Here is a 22,498-nt window from a genome sequence, read left to right as displayed (position 1 = left end):
GATGAACATATTATGTAAAGGGAAGAATAATCAACTTTTAATTTGTTGATATGTATTTTTATCCACTAGGTTCTTCAACTCTATCTCAGTTGAATCATTTTGTAGAAATACAAACAAAGCTTCAAATCTTAGAAACTAAAAATAAAGATGCTGAGAGGGCAGCAGAGCTGGCAGAAGCTGATGCCCGAGAGAAGGACAAAGAGCTTGTCGAAGCTCTCAAGCGACTGAAAGATTATGAAGCGGTATGGATTTTATGTTAGAGAAGAAAGAATTTAAACATAGTCTCTGTAGTTGACACCCAGGCTCCTATTCCCATGATTTTTCTTAGAAGCTGACAGTTGACCATTTTTAAGGTATTATTTTCTCTTTGTTAGTATTTAGTACTGTGATTACAGTCTTCTAAAAGCTTTCTAGGATATCATCTTTTCTTACCTATTAGATATACCTACACTTTGGAAAGTAACTGCTTCTAAATCATTCCAACTGTAGTTTTAATTTCTAGGCTTCAGCTGTATTCAATCTAAAATCAGCATACATTAAGCAGCTTATATTTAGGTGAAGGTCCTTGGCAATTTTACAGATGTGTAGCTTATGCCTAAAGTTATGGTGGGAAGGAGTTGAAAATAATTCATTATTTAGTGTATAAACACAACCTTTTTGTTTACTTTTTATATTGAATTTAGGTACATCCATGGTATCTGATAATATGCTTGTACCACTGGATGATCCTCCTAAAAATATTTCCTGATCCTTCCCTTGGGCAATTTCTTTTTTCTGCTCTCAAATAAGTATTTCATAAATAGTGCCTCTGCATTGTTTTCCTACTGGAATTTTCTTGTTAACAAAACAAAGACACTTAAACCTCCATCTTTATTATCATCATTAGGAAACATGTAAAAGCACAATGCAAAATTAAATAATGACATAAGCTTCTTTTTGGTTTTTATACACGTAAATAAAAATAATGAATAATGTATTTTAAAATCATATCAGAAATTCCCATTTTAAAACTAATTTTTTCTTCTTTTCATTCAAAAGGGAATTTATGGTCTAGAAGATGCTGTTGCTGAAATTAAGACTTATAAGGCTCAAGTTAAAATAAGGGATCGAGAAATTGAAGTATTAACTACAGAAATTAATAACCTTGAATTAAAGATAAATGATTTCCTTGATGAAAATGAAGACCTCCGGGAACGATTGGGTTAGAACATTTTCTAAAACTTTCTATGGAGTGCAATTTTTTACTAAATATTTTGTAATTTAAAATATTTTCATTTTAAAGCACTTAGCACCAATTCCTGGCACATAGTATGCACTACATAATTTTTTATTTAAATAATTAAAAGTAAATTTGTTCATTCACTAAGTTATTATTGGAGGCCTTGGTAGTATTTGTACTTCTCCATGGTTAAGTTGATCAGCAAAGTGCTCTTGACTTGCTTAAGTTTATGATGTTAACAAATTTTCTTTAAAGTTTTTATAAAGAACTATCCTTTTTAGGTATTTGCTTTATTACAATCAAAATTAATATTGTATTGTGCTGGCATCAATGAAGAATTAGGTATTAAGTACTTTTCTAGGTAATTAGGAAGAAAAGGATTAGATCGTGAAAGTTCCTTACAGGCTGTTCTAAGGAACTGTAGTAATCTTTAATTACCCTCATCTGAAGTGGAATCTCCTATGTGTATGTGTCAATTAGATGGCACAATACAAAAAAAAGAGTATTTGATTGGGTGTCAGAAGAACTGAGTTGAGAGCTTGCCTTAATCACTAATTAGCTTTATAACTCTGGGTAAATCATTTGAACTATCTAAGTCTTAATTTCTTCATCTCTAAAATGGGGATAATAATAGTCCCTTTCTTGCAGAGTTGTTGTGAGAATAAAATGAGAAAAAAATATGTAAAGTGCTTTATATATTTTACATTATGCAAATGCTAATTTTTATTATACATTCAGGAAAAGTGAGTGTCTAGCCTCTAATCAGAGAATACAGTACCCATTCCACTTCTGTGGAGCATTCCAGTGGCTAAGATTGTTTCTTTTTAAAGTCTATCTCTTCACCTTCTGCCCCTTGTTTTTAGTTCTATCCTTTAGAGCCAATCAAAACAATTATAATCCTGTAATATCCATAAACCTAAAGTTTAGGTACTTGAAAATGTCTATAATGTGCTAAACTGTGTTCTCTTTTCTTCCTGTCACCATCTTCAATTCTTTTAATTGTTCTTAGAAGATACCTAATAAATGCTTATTGAATTGAATGGTTTTGATTCTCCCGGCCACTCAGGGGACATTCCTATAGCTATGTTACAGCTTGTCAGCAGTCTTTCTAAATGTGGCTGAATCTGAACACAGTATTCAAGAAGTGGTTCAATCTGTCTATAATACAATAGAATTACCAGCCACCTTCCTCCCCCATCTGCATCTTTGCTTCTTTTAACACATCCTAAGTTTGCATTATTTTTAGCTTAATATAAAGCTTCTAAGTCACTAAACCTTTCATTTTAAAAATATGAAATGTCTATCCATGCAGCCTCCTTATCTCACATTTGTTCATTTCATTTTCTGGAGACAGGAATAGGACTTCATATTTGTTCCTATTATATATTATCTTTTCAGAGTTTGCTAACAAAACAACCTTTAAGTATCATTTGGGATTATATTAAGGATCCTTACAAGTTTTCTTCCATCTGCATATTTCATAGGTCATTTAAGCCTTTATTTAAGTCATAGGTAAAGTTGTTGAAAACACCAAGAGCAATGCTAAATCTCTGGGATATTTTACTAAGTACTACTTGGAAGTTGATACCAATTTTTAAAATTGGGTCTGCTTGTTCAAATAGCTCTAAATCTACTTGATTAAATTATCATTTGGCTGAAAATTAAACCCATCAAGAGTCCACCCAGTAAACATTTTAACTTGGCATTCTCTTTCATCGTGTCTCATAACTAGAAATACTCTCCTTATCTTTTGAATTTTACATCTCTCTTCTTGCTTTTTGCACATCCTTTCATTATAATTATTTAGGGTAGTTGAAAGACTCCTGGATTTGTAATTTAAAGACTCAGGTTTAGGTGCCTCTACCACTCTCTGCTTAGTTGACCATTTGGGGAGAGACCCATCTTTCACCTATGCTTCTGATTTCCCAGACTTCAATTACCATGCCCTTTGTATTAGAATTTTTCAATATAAGATATGTAAATTATCTACTCTATTAAAAAAGAAAAAAGCAACATCCTACTACTTGGATGATAAATTTAGAAAAACAAAGGACCATAGAGGTCATCTAGTCCAGCCACCTCATTTCATATATGAAAATGTTGGGGCCCAGAATGGTGAGTGACTTGCCCAAGGTCACACAGGTAGGAAATAGTAAAGCCAGGATTGAAACCTAAAGATTTTTTTGTTTTGTTTTTGTGGAAAATAGTAAAGGATATCTGTTAAAAGGTTTTTGTAGTAAAAGCTTTTGTAAATGCAAGTAACTAAAAGAAAATCTAAATTTATGACAATAGAATTATGGTTAAATGAATTTTAAGTTAGTATATTGGAATTATTGTACAATTAAAATCAAAACATGAATATAAAGAAAATGGCAAGACATAATGCAGAGCCAAAAAAAAAGAATTAAAAAGAGAGCAATGCTAATGCCTATAAGTGACTGAAGATGTTTTAATATATTACATGTTAAAGTTGATTTATATATAAATATTTGCAATGTTTATATTTACTCTTAAATTTATAATTTCTTTTAGAAATAAGTTATATTATTTTCATTTATGACAGTTGAAGAAGGTAGAAAAGTATATTATGTACTCTAGGAGGCTTTTCCCTAAATATTATGAAAACTTTAGAAAATTTGAGCACTTAAATGAATTGTTCAGTTAATACAAAATTTCATTTCCTTATGATTCTAGACATATGACATATTATTATAACAGTTAATTGTCTTGTTTATTTTTATGTCAATTCCTAATTTTTATTCTTTATTTTAGGTCTTGATCCAAAGGCAATGATTGATTTAACTGAGTTTAGAAAGAGCAAAAATCTAAAACAGCAGCAGTATAAGGCTGAAAATCAAGTTCTTTTAAAAGAGGTAAGTGTAAGATTCAAAAGTTTCTGTTCTTAATTGGTGTAAAGCATAATATTAATAGTTCATATTTTATAGATTGAAAGTCTGGAAGAAGAAAGACTTGAACTGAAACAGAAGATTCGAAAAATGGCTCAAGAGAAAGCAAAGAAATTTGGAACTTTAGGTATGGTCCTTCCATATTTTTTAAAGCAGGGCAGTGCATTGATATGGGGCTGCAAATTTCTTAATGTGAGAAATGTTGGGGGGGTTTTCCCCCTCTTAATGCTTTGCTAAATTGGAAGCAATAAAAATAATGGCCTACTTAGTCAATATTTTTCTTTTTAGTGTAGCACAGTTCTGAAACTGAATCTAATCACAATAGTTTTCTCAGTTAAATGTGAAGGTTGAACTCAGTGACCTGTACAGTCTCTTCAAGCTCTAAATCTATTACCTTATGTAAAATAAATCACCCTAGCCTATACCACCTGAAGGCCAAGTTGTTAGGTTTTATCATTTCCCTGATGGGTTCTCTGGAACCCATAAGAGGTTTGGAAGAGTGTCTAGACTCTTTGCAAATGGCTCTATGATGGTTTTCCATCAATTGATAATTTTCCTCCAAATGTAGGGGTCAGCAGTCCCTTGCATTTCAGTTCCATTTAGCCACTACAAGTCAAATTAGCTTTCCTTTAGAAATCTTTAATTCAAAAGGTATAAACACAAATATGCAGACTTACTCTCTCTAGCCATGGGAGAACTAATCTTCCTCTCCCTATGAAGCCCATTATTTTCAGGGAAGGAGAAGGGATTAGGTTCATATCTTACCTCAGTATTTATAGAGTGTAAGCCCAGTTCCAAGTCTACTAGCCTACTGGAACTCAAGTCTCAGGGACCCTGGCTTCTTTGGGCTTCCATGCAAGGCTGGCTTGCTACACATGTTTTGAAGGACTCTCAATCCTTGCAAAATAACCTCAGACATATGAAACTGAGGAGGACAAAGCATAGAACAGATCAAATACTCCAACATCCACTTCTTGGAGATAGGGGTAAAAGAAGGAGCAAGGGAAAAAAATTCTTCCCATCTCACCATTTCAGTTCGTGACATTCTCACACCCAAAAGGAACCCATGAGACAAAGCAGTGACAAGGGCAGCAAAAATTGAGAGAAGCATGACCGGCTTAGTCAGGAAACAGGCTGGCCCACTCTCCCCCACAGTTGTAAGGGCTTCCATGTTAGGCAAACTGGAACTGCTCGATTAAGCCCAAGTTACACATTTCTCCCTGTTTGAATTTGTTGTCACTGGAAAATTATTCAGAATTGCATCTTTAAAAAAAAAAAATCCCCTGTCCCAAATTAAAAAAAAAAGTTTTCCAGGGTTTGTGAGGAGGCATAAGCAATGACTTTTACTTGCTTCCTCTGTACCATACAGTCAGTTCTCAAATATCATATGCAGTCCCACATGTACAGATAAAAATTGTGATTATATCTAAATACAAAGTTTTGCTGAGTCATAAAACAAGGAATGTTTCACAAAATTCCCTAAAATAAGACAACAAAATAAGTAACATTTTTAAAAGTTTACCAGACATCTGTGCTTGCTTAGCTTTCGCCTTTTAGGGCTTTCTCCAACCCAGATGCAAAAGAACTGGCTTCCATGTCAAACAGAAACCTGGTCCACACAACTTTCTAAACTACATGGAGCTCTTTCTGAAGGGATCTGGGTCCTGGGGTCAATTGATATTGCCCTTTTCTGAAATAAGAAAACTGTCTGGGATGGATTGATTTCCTCAGCATATAAAGTCATCCAACTGTGGTCTGCACAATAAGTTTCCTTTTCTACATGGATCACACTAACGTTCTCTAGCAATCTCTCTAGCATAGGCAATCACTGTACAAGTGTAAGCGATTTCCTTAAGGTCCCTTATTCCAAAGGGCACTCCTTTCCCCCAAAGGATCCCAAGATACTGCCGGGGTAAACCAAATACAATTGCAAAATCATCCATCAGGACAAGAAGAAAAATAGATGAATAGAAGTAGTAAAGCATGTGAACGATTTGTGGATTGAAGGCACAAGCATTCAATTAAAGGATACCTCCCTCTAGATGGTTGGCTTCCATGCTAAACAAACTAGGCAGGCTTGAACAAGTCCAGGTTATATCATATTACATTTACCACATGGAGTGGTTTTCATTTTTAGAGCTCATTCTTATTTGGCTGTGGTTAAGACAAAACAAGATATTGGTTCTATTTTCTTAAAGTGGATTAAAAAGGATTTTCCCCCTCTTTCTTGCTATCTACCATTTGACTATTTCAGAACTAGGTAGGACTTAAGACATTATGGGCAGGTGGGGGGAAGGGGGGACAGCTGGGTAGCTCAATGGATTGAGAACTAGGCCTAGAAATGGGAGGTCCTAGGTTCAAATTTGGCCTCAGACACTTCCCAGCTGTGTGACCCTGGGCAAGTCACTTGACCCCCATTGCCTAGCCCTTACTACTCTTCTGCCTTGGAGCCAATACACAATACTGTGTGTATTGACTCCAAGACAGAAGGTAAGGGGTTTAAAAAAAAATTTGCTTAGGAAACAAAAGGCTATAATGGATAAATTATGGTTTGGGATTATTTATAATTTTGTCATGAATTTAACAGTATAAACAAATGGAAGGCAGATCCAAGTTGATGAATTAGAAGCAGCAGTCTGACTAAAGTATCTCTACATTACCCTTTAAACAACTTTAAAGTAATCCCTAAATCAAATATTGTAGTAGCTGAGACAAAAAGAGGTCAAGATGAGACATTTTTCAAACCTAAGAAAAGTTAGGTCAGCAGGAGAGGTCTGTGACACTTGAGCAGGTATGTCCTAGCGGGCAATAACAGCACTAGTGGCATACCTCATAGGTGGGTGTGACCACACTTTGGGAGTCCAAAAACTTGTCAGAAAGAGATTGTAAGCAATGCTTTGATGGCATGACTAATACTGATAGGCAATTCAATTGCCCATTCAAAATTTTGGGTCACAGTTTAGGAGCAGAGAGGAATGCTTGTAGTTGGTTGCAAGGGAGCAGGGGCCTTGGTCACATTTCCAAAGCAGAGAGGAACACTAAACAAGATGGAAGCAGGAAAGAGGGGAACTTGACCACAGTTCCAGAGTCAAGAGTAGGGTTAGTTCCTGTGGCTGCAAAAGAGCAGGAAATCTTCCTGGCTAAAGAACAGAGTTTAGACCAGAAGAGCAATGACCAAAATTCTCCCAGAATTACACCATCTTGGAAGCACCAAATACTTGCAAATTCCCAGAACTGGTTCTAAAAAATAATAGCATGGAAAAGGCTGAAGTTTTAGATAGTGCCTCACAGAATCCAACTTTAAAATAAAGTACAAAGTCTAGAGTGGGGAGGGGGTGTGGTAGTAGCAGCCAACTGGCTTAGTGGATTAAGAGCCAGGCCTAAAGATGGGAAGCTCTGAATTCAAATCTGCCGTTGGACATTTCCTAGCAGTGTGACGCTGGGCAAGTCACTTAACCCCCATTGCCTGGTTCTTACCACTCGAATACTTTGAAACTAGTATACAGTATTGATTCTAAAACTGAAGATAAGAGTTTAAGGAAAAAAATGAAAGAAAAGAAAAGACAGCCTGGAAAAATGAGCAAAGAAAAAAAAAGAACTTGATCATAAAAATACTGTAGTGGCAGGGAAGACCAAGATACAAATTTAAAAGGAAACAATAACTTGAAAAAACCTACAATCAAATCCTCAAAGAAAAATGCTATTTGGATATAAGAGAAGCCCAAGAAGAATTACTGAAGAGAAAAGAAAAGAAAAAGATGAGTGATGGAAGAAACATTGTGAAAAGAAAGGAAAGAAATACAATAAAATTGTGAAAACATAATTAACTTCTTGTTAAAAGGCATAAAAACTGAAGGAAAAAAAAACAAAATTAACTTAATAGTAAAAGAACAATGAAGCAAAGAACTCTTTAAAAAATAGAACTGGCCAAATTGAAAAAGAGGCACAAAAGCTCGCTAAAGAAAACAATTTTTAAAAAATTTTAATTAACCAAGTGGAAACTAATGACTTCATGAGACAGCAAGAAACAATAAAACAAATTCAAAATAATTTTTAAAAATAGGAAATGTAAAATATTTCATTGAAAAAGCAACTCACCTTGAAAATAGATCAAGGAGAAATAATTTAGTAATTAATCAACTAATGGAAAGCCATTATCAGAAAAAGAGACTAAATTTCATATTTCAAGAAATTATCAAGGAAAACTACCTTGATAATCTTAGATCCAGAAAGTAATATAGAAATTGAAACAATCCATTGTTCACCTCCTAACAGAGATCCCAAAATGAAAAATCCCAAGAATATTATAATCAAATTCCAGAGCTCTCAAATAAAGGATAAAATATTGCAAGCAGCCAGAAAGAAAAGTTCAAATATTGTGTGGCCACAGTCAAAATTACACAAGGTTTAGCAGCTTAGATATTAAAGGAATAGAAGGATTGGGATATGATATTTTGGAAAGCAAAGGAGCTAGGATTATACCAAAATTAATCTAACCAGCAAAATTAAATATTATCCTTCGGGGGGAAAATGGATGTTTAATGAAATAAAAAACTTAAAAGAATCCCATTTCAGTGTCAAATAGAAATTTGGCATTCAAAGACAAGTCTGAGGGGAAACATAAAAAGAAAAATAAAGAAACTTAAACAGGAAAGAGAAATTATAAGGGACTCAGTATGGTTAATCTGTTTATATTCTCTAAGGGAAGAAAATATCAGTCCTAAGAACTTTATCATTATTAGGGCAGTTAAGAGGAATTTACATAGGGGACAATGGTGCTAGTCAGTTATGTTAAAATGATCTCCCAAAAAAAAGTATGAGAGAGAAGGGGAAGGGAGGAGAATAGGGGAAAATAATCTCAAACAAAAAAAGACATTCAAGAAAGATCTTTTAAGATGGAAGGCAAAATAGGGGAGGGTGGGCAATGCTTGAATCTTACTCTTTGGAATTGGTTTAAAGAGGGAAGAGTGTGTGTGTGTGTGTGTGTGTGTGTGTACACATGAACAATTTTGTGGAAAATTTGTACCCAAAAGGGAAAAGAAGAAGAGAATAAGAGAGTTGAGGGGTAGATAATAAAATGCAGGGTGAATTAAAGGAATCAGTGGTTAGAAGCAAAATGGACTTTTTTGATGAGAAATGAGATGAAAAGGGAAAGAGAAGAATAAAAGACAAAATGGGATAGAGGGAAATGGACAGTTATCATAACTGCAAATGGGATGAGCTCTCCCATAAAGCAGAAGCAGATATAATAGATTAGAATCTAGAATCCAAGATACATTATTTACAAGAAACACAATTGAAAATGGGAAGACACACAAAGAATTAGAATCTGATGTACTTTAGCTGAAGTAAAAAAGGCAGAGGTAGCAATCATGATCTTAGGCAAAGCAAAAAGCAAAAACAGACCTAATTAAAAGAGACAATCAGAGAAACAGTGTTTTAGTAAAAGGTACAAAAGTTAAAAAAAAATTATAGCAAACTTCTCTAAAAGTCTTATTTTTCAGCTATATTGAGAACTGTGTCAAATTTATAAAAATTAGAGCCATTTCCCAATTAATAGTAAAAGTATATGACCAGGCAGTTTTCAGAAAAAGAAATCAAAACTATGGTGATATGAAAAAATGTTCTAAATCACTTATTGAAACATCTCTGAGGTACCACCTCACATCTAAAAGAAATAATGTAAAGTAAATGCTAGAAGAGATTAAAGAAAATAGGTATACTAATGAATTGTATCTGGAACTGTGCCCAAAGAGCTATAAATCTGTTCATACTCTTTAACTCAACAATACTACCAAAGAGAACAAAGCAAAAGGAAAAGGACCTATATGTATGAAAAAAAAATAATTTTAAACCCTTACCTTCCATCTTAGAATAAATACTGTATATTGGTTCTAAGGCAAAAGAGCAGTAATGAGTAGGCAGTAGGGGTTAAGTGATTTGCCTGGGGGCACATGACTAGGAAGTGTCTGAGGTCACATTTGATCTCTGAACCTCCTGTCTCTAGACCTGGCTTTCAATTTACCGAGTCATTAAGTTGCCCCCTGTATAGAAATATTTATAGCAGATTTTTTTTGGTAGTAGCAAAGAATTGAAAATGGAGGGGATATTCATCATTTGGGAAATGTCTAAATAAGCTGGGGTTTTTGTAGGGGAGTGGTTAAGTGACTTTCTCAGGATCACATTAAATGTCTGAGATCAGATTGGAATTCAGATCTTACTGACTCCAGGCCCCTTACTCTATCCCCTGTTTTTATTTAGCTACCCAGCATATGATTGTGAGAAAGTACCATAAGAAAAGATTCAGGGTGGTATTAGATGGTCAACTGTGAAATGACTTGGTTACTCTGACCCATATAGTGATCCAAGATAATTCCAAAAGATTCTTAATGAAAAAATGCTGTCTACTTTCAGAGAGAGAACTGACGAACTCTAAATGAAAACCGTAATACATTTTTCACTTTTTTTTGCAATATGATGAATATGGAATTATTTTTTTATGATTTCACATGTAGAACTGATATCATTGTTAGTGAGTTAGGAAGAGAGTGGGAGGAAGGGAGAGAATTTGGATCTCACAACTTAAAAAAAGAAAATAATACTCTAAATAAATTATTGAATAATAAATTAAACAAACAAAAACAATTCTAACATAAACACAAAGTCATGGATCAGTTATAATTTGCACAGGAATGGGACAATACCTGCACCACTGAGTTCATAGATATATTAAAGTATAACTAATATGTGGGATGTTATAATTAAAGTTTCTAGTTTTTCTTTGCTTCTTATTTTATTTTGATTTTTGCATTTGATATGAACAGCTTCTGGTGACATACATCTGACCAACATCTTTAATCAGGAACTAAGAATGGAAGAAAGGAAGTCTCAACTTCTGAGTCCTGGAAATGTTGAAGAATTTAAATTAAAGGTAAGTTCCTTCAAATGACAAGTAGAATTTGTAATATATTGTAATGAAAAGGAAAAGGAAAAATACTTGCTGAGACTTTTTCTTCCCTTTTTTTTGAATTTTGAAAATGTACTATTTTTTCATAATTGCTCATTTTTAGTGAACAAATTTTTAATTGAGAGTTTTGCATACTTAGTAATCAAGGCATTAATGAATCATTGTTTACTTTGAATACAGATTAGAAGCACAGATAAAATAGAAGCACCACATAAGAGAGCACCATGCAGTGGTCAACAGTCAGATCAGAATATTCCTGAAAGAAGCATGATCTTAGGAAAATTATCAAGCAAAATTTCTCAGATCCTTCAGAGTGTAGATCAGCCTATAAGTAAGCATACTTTTACCGATTTGTCAAGAGATTCTTCACCTATACAGATCAGAGATCGCAGTTCAACTCCAGAAGGTTTTACAATTAGACAGATCTATAAAGCACCATGTCTGCAGTCTACAAGAAATTTAGAATCAATCATCTGTAGGCAGAGCCAAGAAGACTCAAATGACTATTTGTACTCCCTTTCTGATGACTATCTAAAGCAAGCTTCCACAAGTCATCAGACACTAGAGAAAACTAAAAAAATTACACTGTCAAGAAGCTCCTTAAACTTAATGAAGCGAGATTTTCCTGCTGGACAGAGGCTAACACTCAGCCAGAAATCCTCAATATTTTGTCAGCTTATTCATGATAAAACAGCTATTGTGGAAAAGTCACAAATAGTGAAACCAAAGGTTGAACAACTTCCTACTTCAAGTAAGTTTTCTGATGATAAAAGTGATTTGAAAGATGAGGTAAAAAAAGAATATATCCCATTCCAAGGAAAGATTTTGAAGAATAAACTTGGAAATAGTCTTCATACTACAAAGTCTTGGCATAGTGTAGTCACAGCAACATCTCACCTAGATCCTGTTGAAAACCTAATAGAGCAGCTGCGGAAGGAACTTGTATTTCTTAGATCCCAGGTGAGTTTCCTTCCACCAAATATTCCAGTATTGTGACTTAGATAAGTTTCTTTCCCTTTCAGATTTATTTAATCAAGTTCCATCTGAATACACTTTTAGAGCATTTAAGTGCACGAAATAAAAATAAATAATTAAATAAAGCTAATATGACTCAACTTGCCTATTCCTTAAATCTTCCCTTAGAATGAACTGATATTCCAGGATTTGTTGATTAAAGAAGCACAAAGCAGAGATGCAGAATTAGAACTTCAAAGACACAGGAACCAGGCAGAGCAGGTAGTGCCAAAATCTGACAATTTAAAGAAGACAATTGGATTGATATGTATAAACATTCCTTATTGTGCTTCTTGAAGAATGGTGGGAACAGGAGGTGACAGGGACAGGGAAATGAGTAATTTTATATTAGATTGCTTTTTCAATAACTTTTATTTGTGAATCTTAATTAGTGGTAAGTAATATTTAATTGGTGAGCCTTTCTGAAATGATATGCCTTAAATATTTTCACTCTAAAAAGTACAAATCATTTTTGTTCATTTTGTTAATTTACTGATTCATTGATTTGTTCATTCATTTCCTGTTGATAGAATGAATATCTTTCAAAGGAGCTGAATGAAAAAGAAAGAGATTTGGAAAGGAATAGAATAGTAATAACCAAGTTCCAAAACAAAGGTAAGTTATATTTGAATAATTATTATATTATATCTACTTATGTTTTGTGTTAGAACAGCTTAGAGTCATAATAGATAAAAGTTTACTATTTTCTAAACACTGTGAGTGAGTCTCTGCCTCATATTACTTCTATTTTAGGGGAAGTGGTGGTCAGGGCAGGATGATTTAGTCTGAAAAGTCACAGTCTTGGGAAGTGAAACAATAAGATTGTCATCGACCTCTACCTCTCAGAGGCTCTGATGGTAGGAGTCATTTGATAACTCTTCTCTGGGTAAGAAAGGTAATGAGAAGATGGAGGATGGTCTAGGCAGTGGCTTCACTCATCCCAAGCATGATATCTGATAATTCCATTTGAAGAGCCAGTCAGTTTGAGATGGCAGGGAGAGAGATCAATCTCAATGCTCTAGCAAATTGAATTGGAAGAGCATTGGTTCTGAGGTCAGAAGGACTGGGTTCAGTTCCTATCTCTGACACTCTTGAAGGCTTCAATTTCTGGGACTCTTTCTTTCTCTATAAAATGAGGCCTTTGGCTTCAAAAGCCTTTCATTTCATTTCCATTTCTAGGTCTGTGATCTTGTCTATGATCACATTAATGTATTTTCAAATTATAACTGAACAGATCCTTCCTCTGTAGTCCAATTTATTGCCTTCTGACCTCCCCTGTCAAGGTTTTGGCTATTCATATTTTTTCTGTTGCACATAAAAATAATTCAATTTATATTATTAAATTTATTATTTCAATAATAATACATGTGCTAAATATTTTACTTATAATATTTATTAAACACTTATCATGTGCCAAACACCAGGGTACAAAGAAAGACAAAAGGTGGTCTCTGCTCCTCAAAAATACACAGTCCAATAAGGGAGACCAAACCCATATGATAAACTGGAGATAATCAAGGGGGAGAAGACACTAGAAACAAGGGTAAACAGAAAAGGCTTCCCAATAAAAATTCCACCTCTGGAATTTGGAAGCCTTTGCTTATCCTTCTTCATTTAGGGCCTCCTTTTTAATTAACTTGTATTTGGTTTATTCCATATATAGTTTGTTTGTACTAATTTGTTACCTCTCTGATTAGATTATAAGTTCCTTCAAGATAAGGATAGTCTTTTGTCTTTATTTTTATCCTTAGCTCTTAACAAAGTACCTGGCACATAATAACTGCTTTATAAATGCTTATTGATTAACTGACTGACTAATTTTATTCTTGTACTCTGAGACACCTAGATGGCTTCATGTATATATAATATGTATATGGAGTGAGAGAGGTAAAATTCCTATTTAATTAGAATAAATGTACATATTGTATTTTTAAAAATATGTGTTTTTCTTACTATTCCCATTCTACCCAAATGGTAATTTTCTATTAGCAACTTGTGTGTTTCTACATGAGATACTTCCACCCCCCTTTAAATATATGTATGTAGGTATTTATTTATTTTAAGGATTTAAGTTTATTAATTAATTTAGAATATTTGTCCATGGTTACATGAATCATGTTCTTTCCCTCCCCTCCTCGCTCCCCTCTCCTGTAGCCAACGAACAATTCCACTGAGTTTAACATGTGTTGTTGATCAAGAACTATATCCACATTATTAATATTTGCACTAGGGTGATCATTTAGAGTTTACATCCCCAATCATGTCCCCATCGAACCATGTGATCAAGCAGTTGTTTTTCTTCTGTGTTTCTCCTCCCACAGTTCTTTCTCTGGATGTGGAAAGCACTCTTTCTCATAAGTCCCTCAGAATTGTCCTGGATCATTACATTGCTACTAGTAGAGAAGTCTATTATATTCATCTGTGCCCAGTGTATCCATCTCTGTGTATAAGGTTCTCCTGTTTCTGCTCCTTTTAGTCTACATCAATTCTTGGACATCATTCCAGTTTGCATGGAATTCCTCCAGTTCATTATTCCTTTGAGCACAATAGTATTCCATCACCCACAGATACCACAATTTGTTCAGCCATTTCCCAATCAAAGGGCATCCCCCCCATTTTCTAATTTTTTTGCCAACACAGAGAACGACTATAAATCTTTTTCTATAAGTCTTTTTCCTTATGATCTCTTTGGGGGTATAAACCCAGCAGTGGTATGGCTCGATCAAAGGGCAGGAAGGCTTTTAAAGCCCTTTGGGCATAGTTCCAAATTGCTTTCCAGAATGGTTGGATCAATTCACAACTCCATCAGCAATACATTTGTGTCTCAGTTGTGCCACATGCCCTCCAACATTTATTACTTTCCTTTGCTGTCACATTATCCAATCCACTAGGTGTGAAATGGTACCTCAGAGTTGGTTTGATTTGTATTTCTCTGATCATAAGAGATTTAGAACACTTTTTCATGTGCATATTGATACTTTTGATGTCTTTATCTGAAAATTGCCTATTCATGTGCCTTGCACATCTATCAATTGGGGAATGGTTTGATTTTTTTGTGTAATAGATTTAGCTCCTTATAAATTTGAGTAATTAGACCTTTGTCAGGTTTTTGTTTTAAAGATTTTTTCCCAATTTGTTGCCTCCCTTCTAATTTTGGTTCTATTGGTTTTGTTTGAACAAAACCCTTTTAATTTAATATAATCAAAATTATTCATTTTACATTTTGTAATATTCTCTATCTCTTGCTTGTTCCTAAAAACTTTCCTTTCCCATAGGTCTGACAGGTAAACTGTTCTAAGTTCACCTAATTTACTTATAGTTTCCTTCTTTATATTTAAGACATTCTTCCATACTGTTTTCCAATTTTCCAAGCAGTTTTTGTCAAATAGTGGATTTTTCTCCCCAAAGCTGGGATCTTAATTAGTACCATATTGTTTTGATGACTATTTATTTATAGTACAATTTATGATCTGGTACTGCTAGGCCCTGATCCTTCACTTTTTTTTTCATTATTTTCCATGATATTCTTGATCTTTTGTTCTTCCAAATGAACTTTGTTATAATTTTTCTAATACTATAAAAATGGTTCTTGATAGTTTGATAGATATAGCACTAACTAAATTAATTTGGGTAGGATTGTAATTTTTATTATGTTAGCACATCCTCCCCATGTGCAATTTTTTTCCAATTGTTTAGATATAGTTTTAATTGTGTGAAAAGTATTTTGTAGTTGTGTTCATAGAGTTCCTGTGTTTGCCTTGGCAAATAGATTCCTAAATATTTTATATTATCTAATGTGATTTTAAGTGGCATTTCTCTTTCTAAGTGTTATTGCTGAGATGTGGTGGAAATACGTAGAAATGCTAATTATTTATGTGAGTTTATTTTGTATCCTGCAACTTTCCTAAATTTGTTGACTATTTCCACTAGCTTTTTAGTTCATTCTTTAGGATTCTTTAAGTCGACCATCATATCATCTGCAAAGAGTGGTAGCTTGGTCCCCTCATTGCCTATTTTAGTACCTTCAATTTATTTTTCTTCTCTGATTGCTACTGCTAGTGTTTCTAGTACAATATTAAGTAATAGAGGCAATAATGGGCATCCTTGTTTCTCTCCTGATCTTATTGAGAAGGCTTCTAATTTATCTCCATTGTAGATGCTGCTGCTTCCTGATGGTTTTAGATATATACTGTTGATTAATTTTAGAAAAGTCCCTTCTATTCCTATCTTTTTAGTGTTTTCAATAGGAATGAATGTTGTATTTTGTCAAAGGTTTTTCTGCATCTATTGAGATAATCATGTAATTTCTGTTGGTTTGGTTATTGATATGGTGAATTATATGGATGATATTCCTAATATTAAACTATCTTTGCATTCTTGGTATAAATCCCACCTGATCATACACTTGCTGGAGTCTTTTTGCTAGTATTCTATTTAAGATTTTTGCATTTATATTTATTAAAGAGATTGGTCTGTAGTTTTCTTTCTCCGTTTTTGATCTGCCTGGTTTTGGAATCAGTACCATATTTGTTTCATAAAAGGAATTTGGTAGAACTCCTTCTTTGCTTATTTTGTCAAATAGTTTTTATACTGTTAGGGTTAGTTCTTCTTTAAATGTTTGATAGAATTCACTTCTGAATCCATCTGGCCCTGGGGATTTTTTCTTAGGGAATTCTTTGATGGCTTGTTCAATTTCTTTTTCTGATATGGGATTATATAAGTATTCTATTTCTTATGTTAATCTAGGCAATTTATATTTTTTGTAAATATTCATCCATATTTGCTATATTTATTGACATATAATTTTGCAAAATAGTGTTTAATGATTGCCTTAATTTCCTCTTCATTAGAGGTGAGGTCTCCCTGTCTATCTTTAATACTGTTAATTTGGTTTTCTTCTTTCCTTTTTTAAATTAAATTAACCAGTACTTTATCTCTTTTATTTGCTTTTTCAAAGTACCAGCTTCTAGTCTTTATTTATTAAGTCAATAGTTCTTTCACTTTCAATTTTATTAATTTCTCCTTTAATTTTTAGCATTTCTAATTTAGTTTTTCATCTGCAGATTTTTAATTTGTTCTCTTTCTAGTTTTTTTTTTATTTGCATGCCCAATTCATTTACTTCTCTCCTCCCTAGTTTGTTAATATATGCACTCAAGGATATAAATTTCCCCCTGAGTATTGCTTTGGCTGCATTCAATAGATTTTTATATGATATCTCATCATTGTCATTCTCTTCAGTGAAAATATTAATTATGTCTACCATTTGTTCTTTAACTGATTTTGGAGAATCATATTATTTAATTTCCAATTCATTTTTGGTTTGCCTCTCCAAGTAACATTGCTAATTATTATTTATGATCTGAAAATTTATTTATTTTATTTCTGCTTTTTTTGCATTTGTTTGCTATGTTTTTATTCCTTAGTACATGGTCAATCTTTGTGAATTTACCATGTGCTACTGAAAAGAAGGTATATTCCTTTCTTTGTCCCTATTTATTTTTCTCCATATATCTATTGAGTCTAATTTTTCTATGATTTCATTCACATCTCTTACCTCTTTCTTGGTTAGTTTTGTTTAATTTATCTAGATCTGATAGAGGTAGATTCAGGTCTCTTACTAGTATAGTTTTACTATCTGTTTCCTCCTTAAGCTTCAATAGTTTCTCCTTTAAAAATTTAAATACAATACCATTTGATGCATACATGTTGAGTGCCGATATTTCCTCATTTTCTATACTGCCTTTTATCAGTATGTAATTACCTTCCCTATCTCTTTTAATCAGATCTCTTTTTACTTTGGCTTTGTCAGATATTATGATTGTGACTCCTGCCTTCTTGTTCTCAATTGAAGCCCACAGATTTTGCTCCAGACTCTTACCTTTGCCCTGTATGTGTCTACCTGCTTCATGTGTTTTTCTTGTAGACAAGATATGGTAGGATTTGGGTTTCTAATCCACTCTGCTATTTGCTTCCATTTTATGGGTGAATTCATCCCATCCATATTTAGAGTTATGATTACCACCTGGGTCATTTTGATTTCCTCTCCTAGTCCTGCCCTTTCTTCTTTCACTATTTCCTTCTATACCAGTGTTTTGCCTTTAATCAGTCCCCCTAATCTCCACCCTTATTTAACTTCCCTTTCCACTCCCTCCCTTCTTATTCCCCTCTTATTTTTCTTTAGGGTCTATTAAATTCCCTGCCCTCTACTCTTTCCATCCCTTTTTGTACTCTCCACCCCACTCTCCCCTCTTGCTTTTCTCTCGCAACTTTCCTATACAGTAAGATAGATTTCGATACCCCAATGGATCTAGATGCTCTTTCCTCCCAGAATTGATTCCCCTGAGAGTAAGGTTTAAGTATTATCTATTACCACTCTCTTCCTCTTCTTATAATAGTATTATTCCCCTCCCCCTCCCATGTGCCTCTTTATATGGTATAGATTATCCTATTTTTCTTATTCCTTCAAATTTCTCTTGATGCCATATTCTATTCCATACCTTTTCTTTTTTTGTATATCATCTTAAACCACTTAGTACCCCAACCTCTACCTATGAATAATTCTTCTAACTACTATGATAGTTAATAGAGTCTTTGAGAGTTACAAATATCATTTCTTCATATAGGAATATTAGAGCAACTGCCTGCAGTTAATTGAGGGAAATGGGTAAAAGAGAGAGAGACAGAGAGACAGACAAATAGTTGGATCCATCGTGCATGCTGCTCTGATTGTGGTATAGAGAGAGAGTGATCTGTACATGTTCTCAATCTTGTATTGGAGAATCCAGGAATGTGGAGTGGGAGGTAGCTAATGAACATGTGACATGGCATAGGATTTAACACTGGCTCAATTGACAATCATGTATCATGAGGAGGAGTTTAATCAAACATGTGACTTGGTATGGAATGTGATCTAACAAGGAGGTAGCTAGGACCCTCTGGCAGCTAATGTCCTGCCCAGGAATTCTTTTGTCCTTTGGACTGAAGATTTGGAAATACATTAATCAAGAAGTAATATGACCATGAGTCTGGTATATAAGCACATAGGTTATAATATCAATACATCAATAATACTTTCAAGATAATAATATACCTGGGATGCTATAAATATAAACAATTTGACCTTACTGAAGCCCTTAAAAAATTATTTCATCTCTTTCTTATTTACCTTTTCACGTTTCTCTTGAATTTTGTATTTGGAAATCAAATTTTCCATTTAGTTCTGGTCTTTTCTTTACAAATACTTGGGAATCTTCTATTTCGTTAAATGCTCATACTTTCCCCTGGAAATTGTTAGAATTAATTGTGATTGGACTCTGAAATATATTATTAATTAGGTGGTCACCAGGGATTTAATTTCTGAATCCCAAAATAAATTATTAATGTAAATTAAATTTATGGTAGTTTATTTACAATATTTACAATAGAAGGAAGATATTAAGAAATGAGAGAGAGAGAAAAAAAACTCAGCCTTCTTCTGATATCAGTTAGAATTTCTAAGCCCCAGGTAGGGGAAGAGAGTCTTAAGAAGTTGGGCATTTCCTGGAGGCTTCACGCCTCATGAGGTCACTAAGTCAACTTTTCACTCACCATCGGAGACAGTCTTAAAGAAGTCTGGGTGGCTGTCTTCTGGTTGCTCCTCTGAGCCAATGCCCGAATCTCCAAATGAATATCTTCCCTTCAGCTCCCCGTGACTGATCCTTCACTCCAAGGCCAGGTAACTGACTGACTGTCTTTTTCAGTCTTTTTTTTCTCTCTATTTAAAGACCTTTTTCTCTTGTGTCACCTCCTCTAAATTTTCACATCTACCAATCACAGCAGGTGCTTTTTTCCCAGTATAGGAACCGCCAACAGTTCCTATATAATGAACCTGTGGGTGGTGACCTGAGAAGGAGATTGGAGGCTATAGGAATATGGATGAATAGGTAATGCAGTTATAGGGAGAGATGTAGGAATAAAGACTCAGAGACCAGAAGTTAAAACATGTGGGGAGTCATGAGCTCCTCCGTTGATACCCTTCTGGAAGAAGATAACAAGTGGAGAAATTATAAGTATGAGAAATAAGAGAACAGGTGGGGAGTCGATAACTCCGGGATATCCCCCATGGACCAAGTGGTCAAGAGATTAATGGGAGATATGTGGAGCAGCTGCACTGCATAAATCAGACATGAGGAACATAATAGGCCATAACATGATTAAGAGGTGCAAGAGCAAGAGGTGTGAGAACGAGAGAAGTAAGAGCAAGAGAAGAAAGAGGTGTAAGAGGAAGGCTCACACATGTTCACCAACTTTTATTGGAGATTTTTGGAATGTCAAGTGGGAGGTGATTAATGAATATGTGACATGATATAGGTTTTGACATTGGTTGAATTGACAATGACAAAATCAAATAGGAGGAGATCAATCAAACCTGCGCTTTGTAAAGGAATGTGGTCCAAGCCAGGACACTGTTGCTGGCACCGCCCAACCCAGGAATTTGCTTGTCCTTTGAGCTTATCCTTTGGACTGCCCCTTTCCATACAATGACCATTAAGTAACCTGACCATGAGTCTTGGTATATGAATACTTAAGATACAATATCAATATATCAGTCATACTTCCAAGATGCTAACACGCCTGGTATGCTACACCCGGACTGCCCATTCTTTAGTTCTCACCTTCTTTGGTTAGATTTTCTCCAGGACTGTCCATTCTTTAGTTCTCACATTCTCTGGTTAGATTACAACTTTTTGGGTTACTTAACACCTCTTTTGGTAAGTTCACCTTTTGTAGTTATGTAATACCTTTTTGTAGTTAAAATCTAAAAATAGATTGTAGCTTACAATTCTAGCTTCACTATAAAGGAAGAGCTAAGTACCTTCATTGTTACAATCAGGAGATAGCTAAAATCCAATCTTTACAAAGTATATAGTCAGTTTTGATACATAAGTGATCATTGATTGTAGACCCAATTCTCTTGCCTTTCTGAGTATCATATTCTTTTTTTCTTTTTAGCTTAAAAACAAAAAGATATTTATTAATTTAGGAACTAATGTTGAGAGTGGCCAGGAGGATAGCAAGGTAGAACAGCAAGATGGGGGGAAGTTCCTTGGGAGGACGTCATGAAAGGAAAGGCTGTTCTTCCATGGATGGAGAGGCTGTTCCCCAGACGACATCAGTTCTGGGGTTTATATACACTTTAGATGCTATGTCCTGGTGTGGATGTGACCAGAATGTTAGTCCCTCAGGCATTTGGTGGGGTGGGGTGGTCATCTGACTGGGGTCTTCCTGGAGGCATAAAGATTCATTTCTTTGTCCACCTTAAATCTAGAGGACAAAAGAGGGTAAACATCTCAGGACCCTGGGTGGGGTCATTGGGTGTTTCTAGCTTAAGAGTCACAAGGATGCAAGGGCAAAGGAGTTTTCCCTGATAATAGTTGGCCTGGGTTTCTGGGGTACAGTGCCCATGTCATCTCCCCCCTCTCCTAATATGTAAGGGAAAAAGGGACGTCGATGTGTCTTCTGTAACTTCTTCAGAGCTGAGAATGGGCGTAGAGAGGTCCTTAGGAGAGAGAGGCATTGACTGTAGACAGTGTCCAGAGCATCAGGCTGGGATGGTTGCCGGGGTTATGGTGGAATCTGGCATCTGGGTGACTCCCATGAGCGCTTTTACTCTAGAAGCAACTAGAGATGACAAGGTTACAAGTACAACCTCAGGTCTTGGATACACCTCAGAGGCACTGAGATCTTGGGCTATAGGCCTGGGGTTCTCTCCACTTTGGGGGTGCTTCATACAGACAAGGCCAGTTAGGAATCTCTCTAAGGAATTTTGATTTTCCAAAACTACATAAATCAGTTAAATCAGTTCTAGAAATGATCCCTAAGTTAAAGATCCAATTATGAGAGCAAAACATCTGGTTTCTTTCACCTTCTCTCTCTCTCTCTCTCTCTCTCTCTCTCTCTCTCTCTCTCTCTCTCTCTCTCTCTGTCTCTGTCTCTCTGTCTGTCTCTCTCTCTCTCTCTTTCTCTCTCTCTCTCTTTCTCTCTCTCTCTCTCTTTCTCTCTCTCTCTCTTCTCCTTCAAAATCCTCTGCTTAAAAAGGCAGAACACAACTTCCATTCTTCCTTCACAAATCTACATACTCAAGCATTATGGACTTTAGAGCAAAGTCCCTCTTTTTTCTGAATTCAAACCAAACATAACTCTTCACCTTCTTTGACTTGCTTTTACCATCATAAGTCAAACAAACATCTATTGATATCACTTCAATTGCTAATCGGTAACCCAAAGAATTCTGATTCAAAGGATCATTGAAATCCTGATTAATACCCCTTGATATCTGAATTGTTTCTTTCTGTCTTCTTGTAATATTTTTCTCCTTAGCTTGGAAGCTCTTAAATTTGGCAATTGCATTC

At 34.7% G+C, this 22,498-nt stretch overlaps 1 protein-coding gene across 8 annotated transcripts in view; it reads left to right on the top strand.

Moving 5' to 3' along the window:
* Nucleotides 1–22,498, top strand: part of CEP290 (centrosomal protein 290) — a 111,325-nt gene that overhangs the window by 16,197 nt on the left and 72,630 nt on the right. For 6 of the 8 annotated variants that reach the window (XR_008912099.1, XM_056798611.1, XM_007503126.3 and 3 more), the window contains exons 13-20: nt 70–242; nt 1,039–1,201; nt 3,992–4,092; nt 4,165–4,252; nt 10,950–11,056; nt 11,273–12,052; nt 12,236–12,328; nt 12,637–12,721. Coding sequence is in view for 7 of the 8 variants with exons in the window: in XM_056798611.1 (XP_056654589.1) it covers nt 70–242; nt 1,039–1,201; nt 3,992–4,092; nt 4,165–4,252; nt 10,950–11,056; nt 11,273–12,052; nt 12,236–12,328; nt 12,637–12,721 (1,590 nt within the window). In the remaining variant the exon portion in view is untranslated. The remainder of the gene's footprint in view (nt 1–69; nt 243–1,038; nt 1,202–3,991; nt 4,093–4,164; nt 4,253–10,949; nt 11,057–11,272; nt 12,053–12,235; nt 12,329–12,636; nt 12,722–22,498) is intronic. The other 2 variants (XM_056798610.1, XM_056798612.1) reach the window with 2 other exon arrangements.

This window comes from Monodelphis domestica, chromosome 5, assembly GCF_027887165.1.
Source record: "Monodelphis domestica isolate mMonDom1 chromosome 5, mMonDom1.pri, whole genome shotgun sequence".
Lineage (NCBI taxonomy): Eukaryota > Metazoa > Chordata > Mammalia > Didelphimorphia > Didelphidae > Monodelphis > Monodelphis domestica.
Note: the sequence above shows the minus strand (reverse complement) of the source record. Positions and strands in the feature narration are given on the sequence as shown.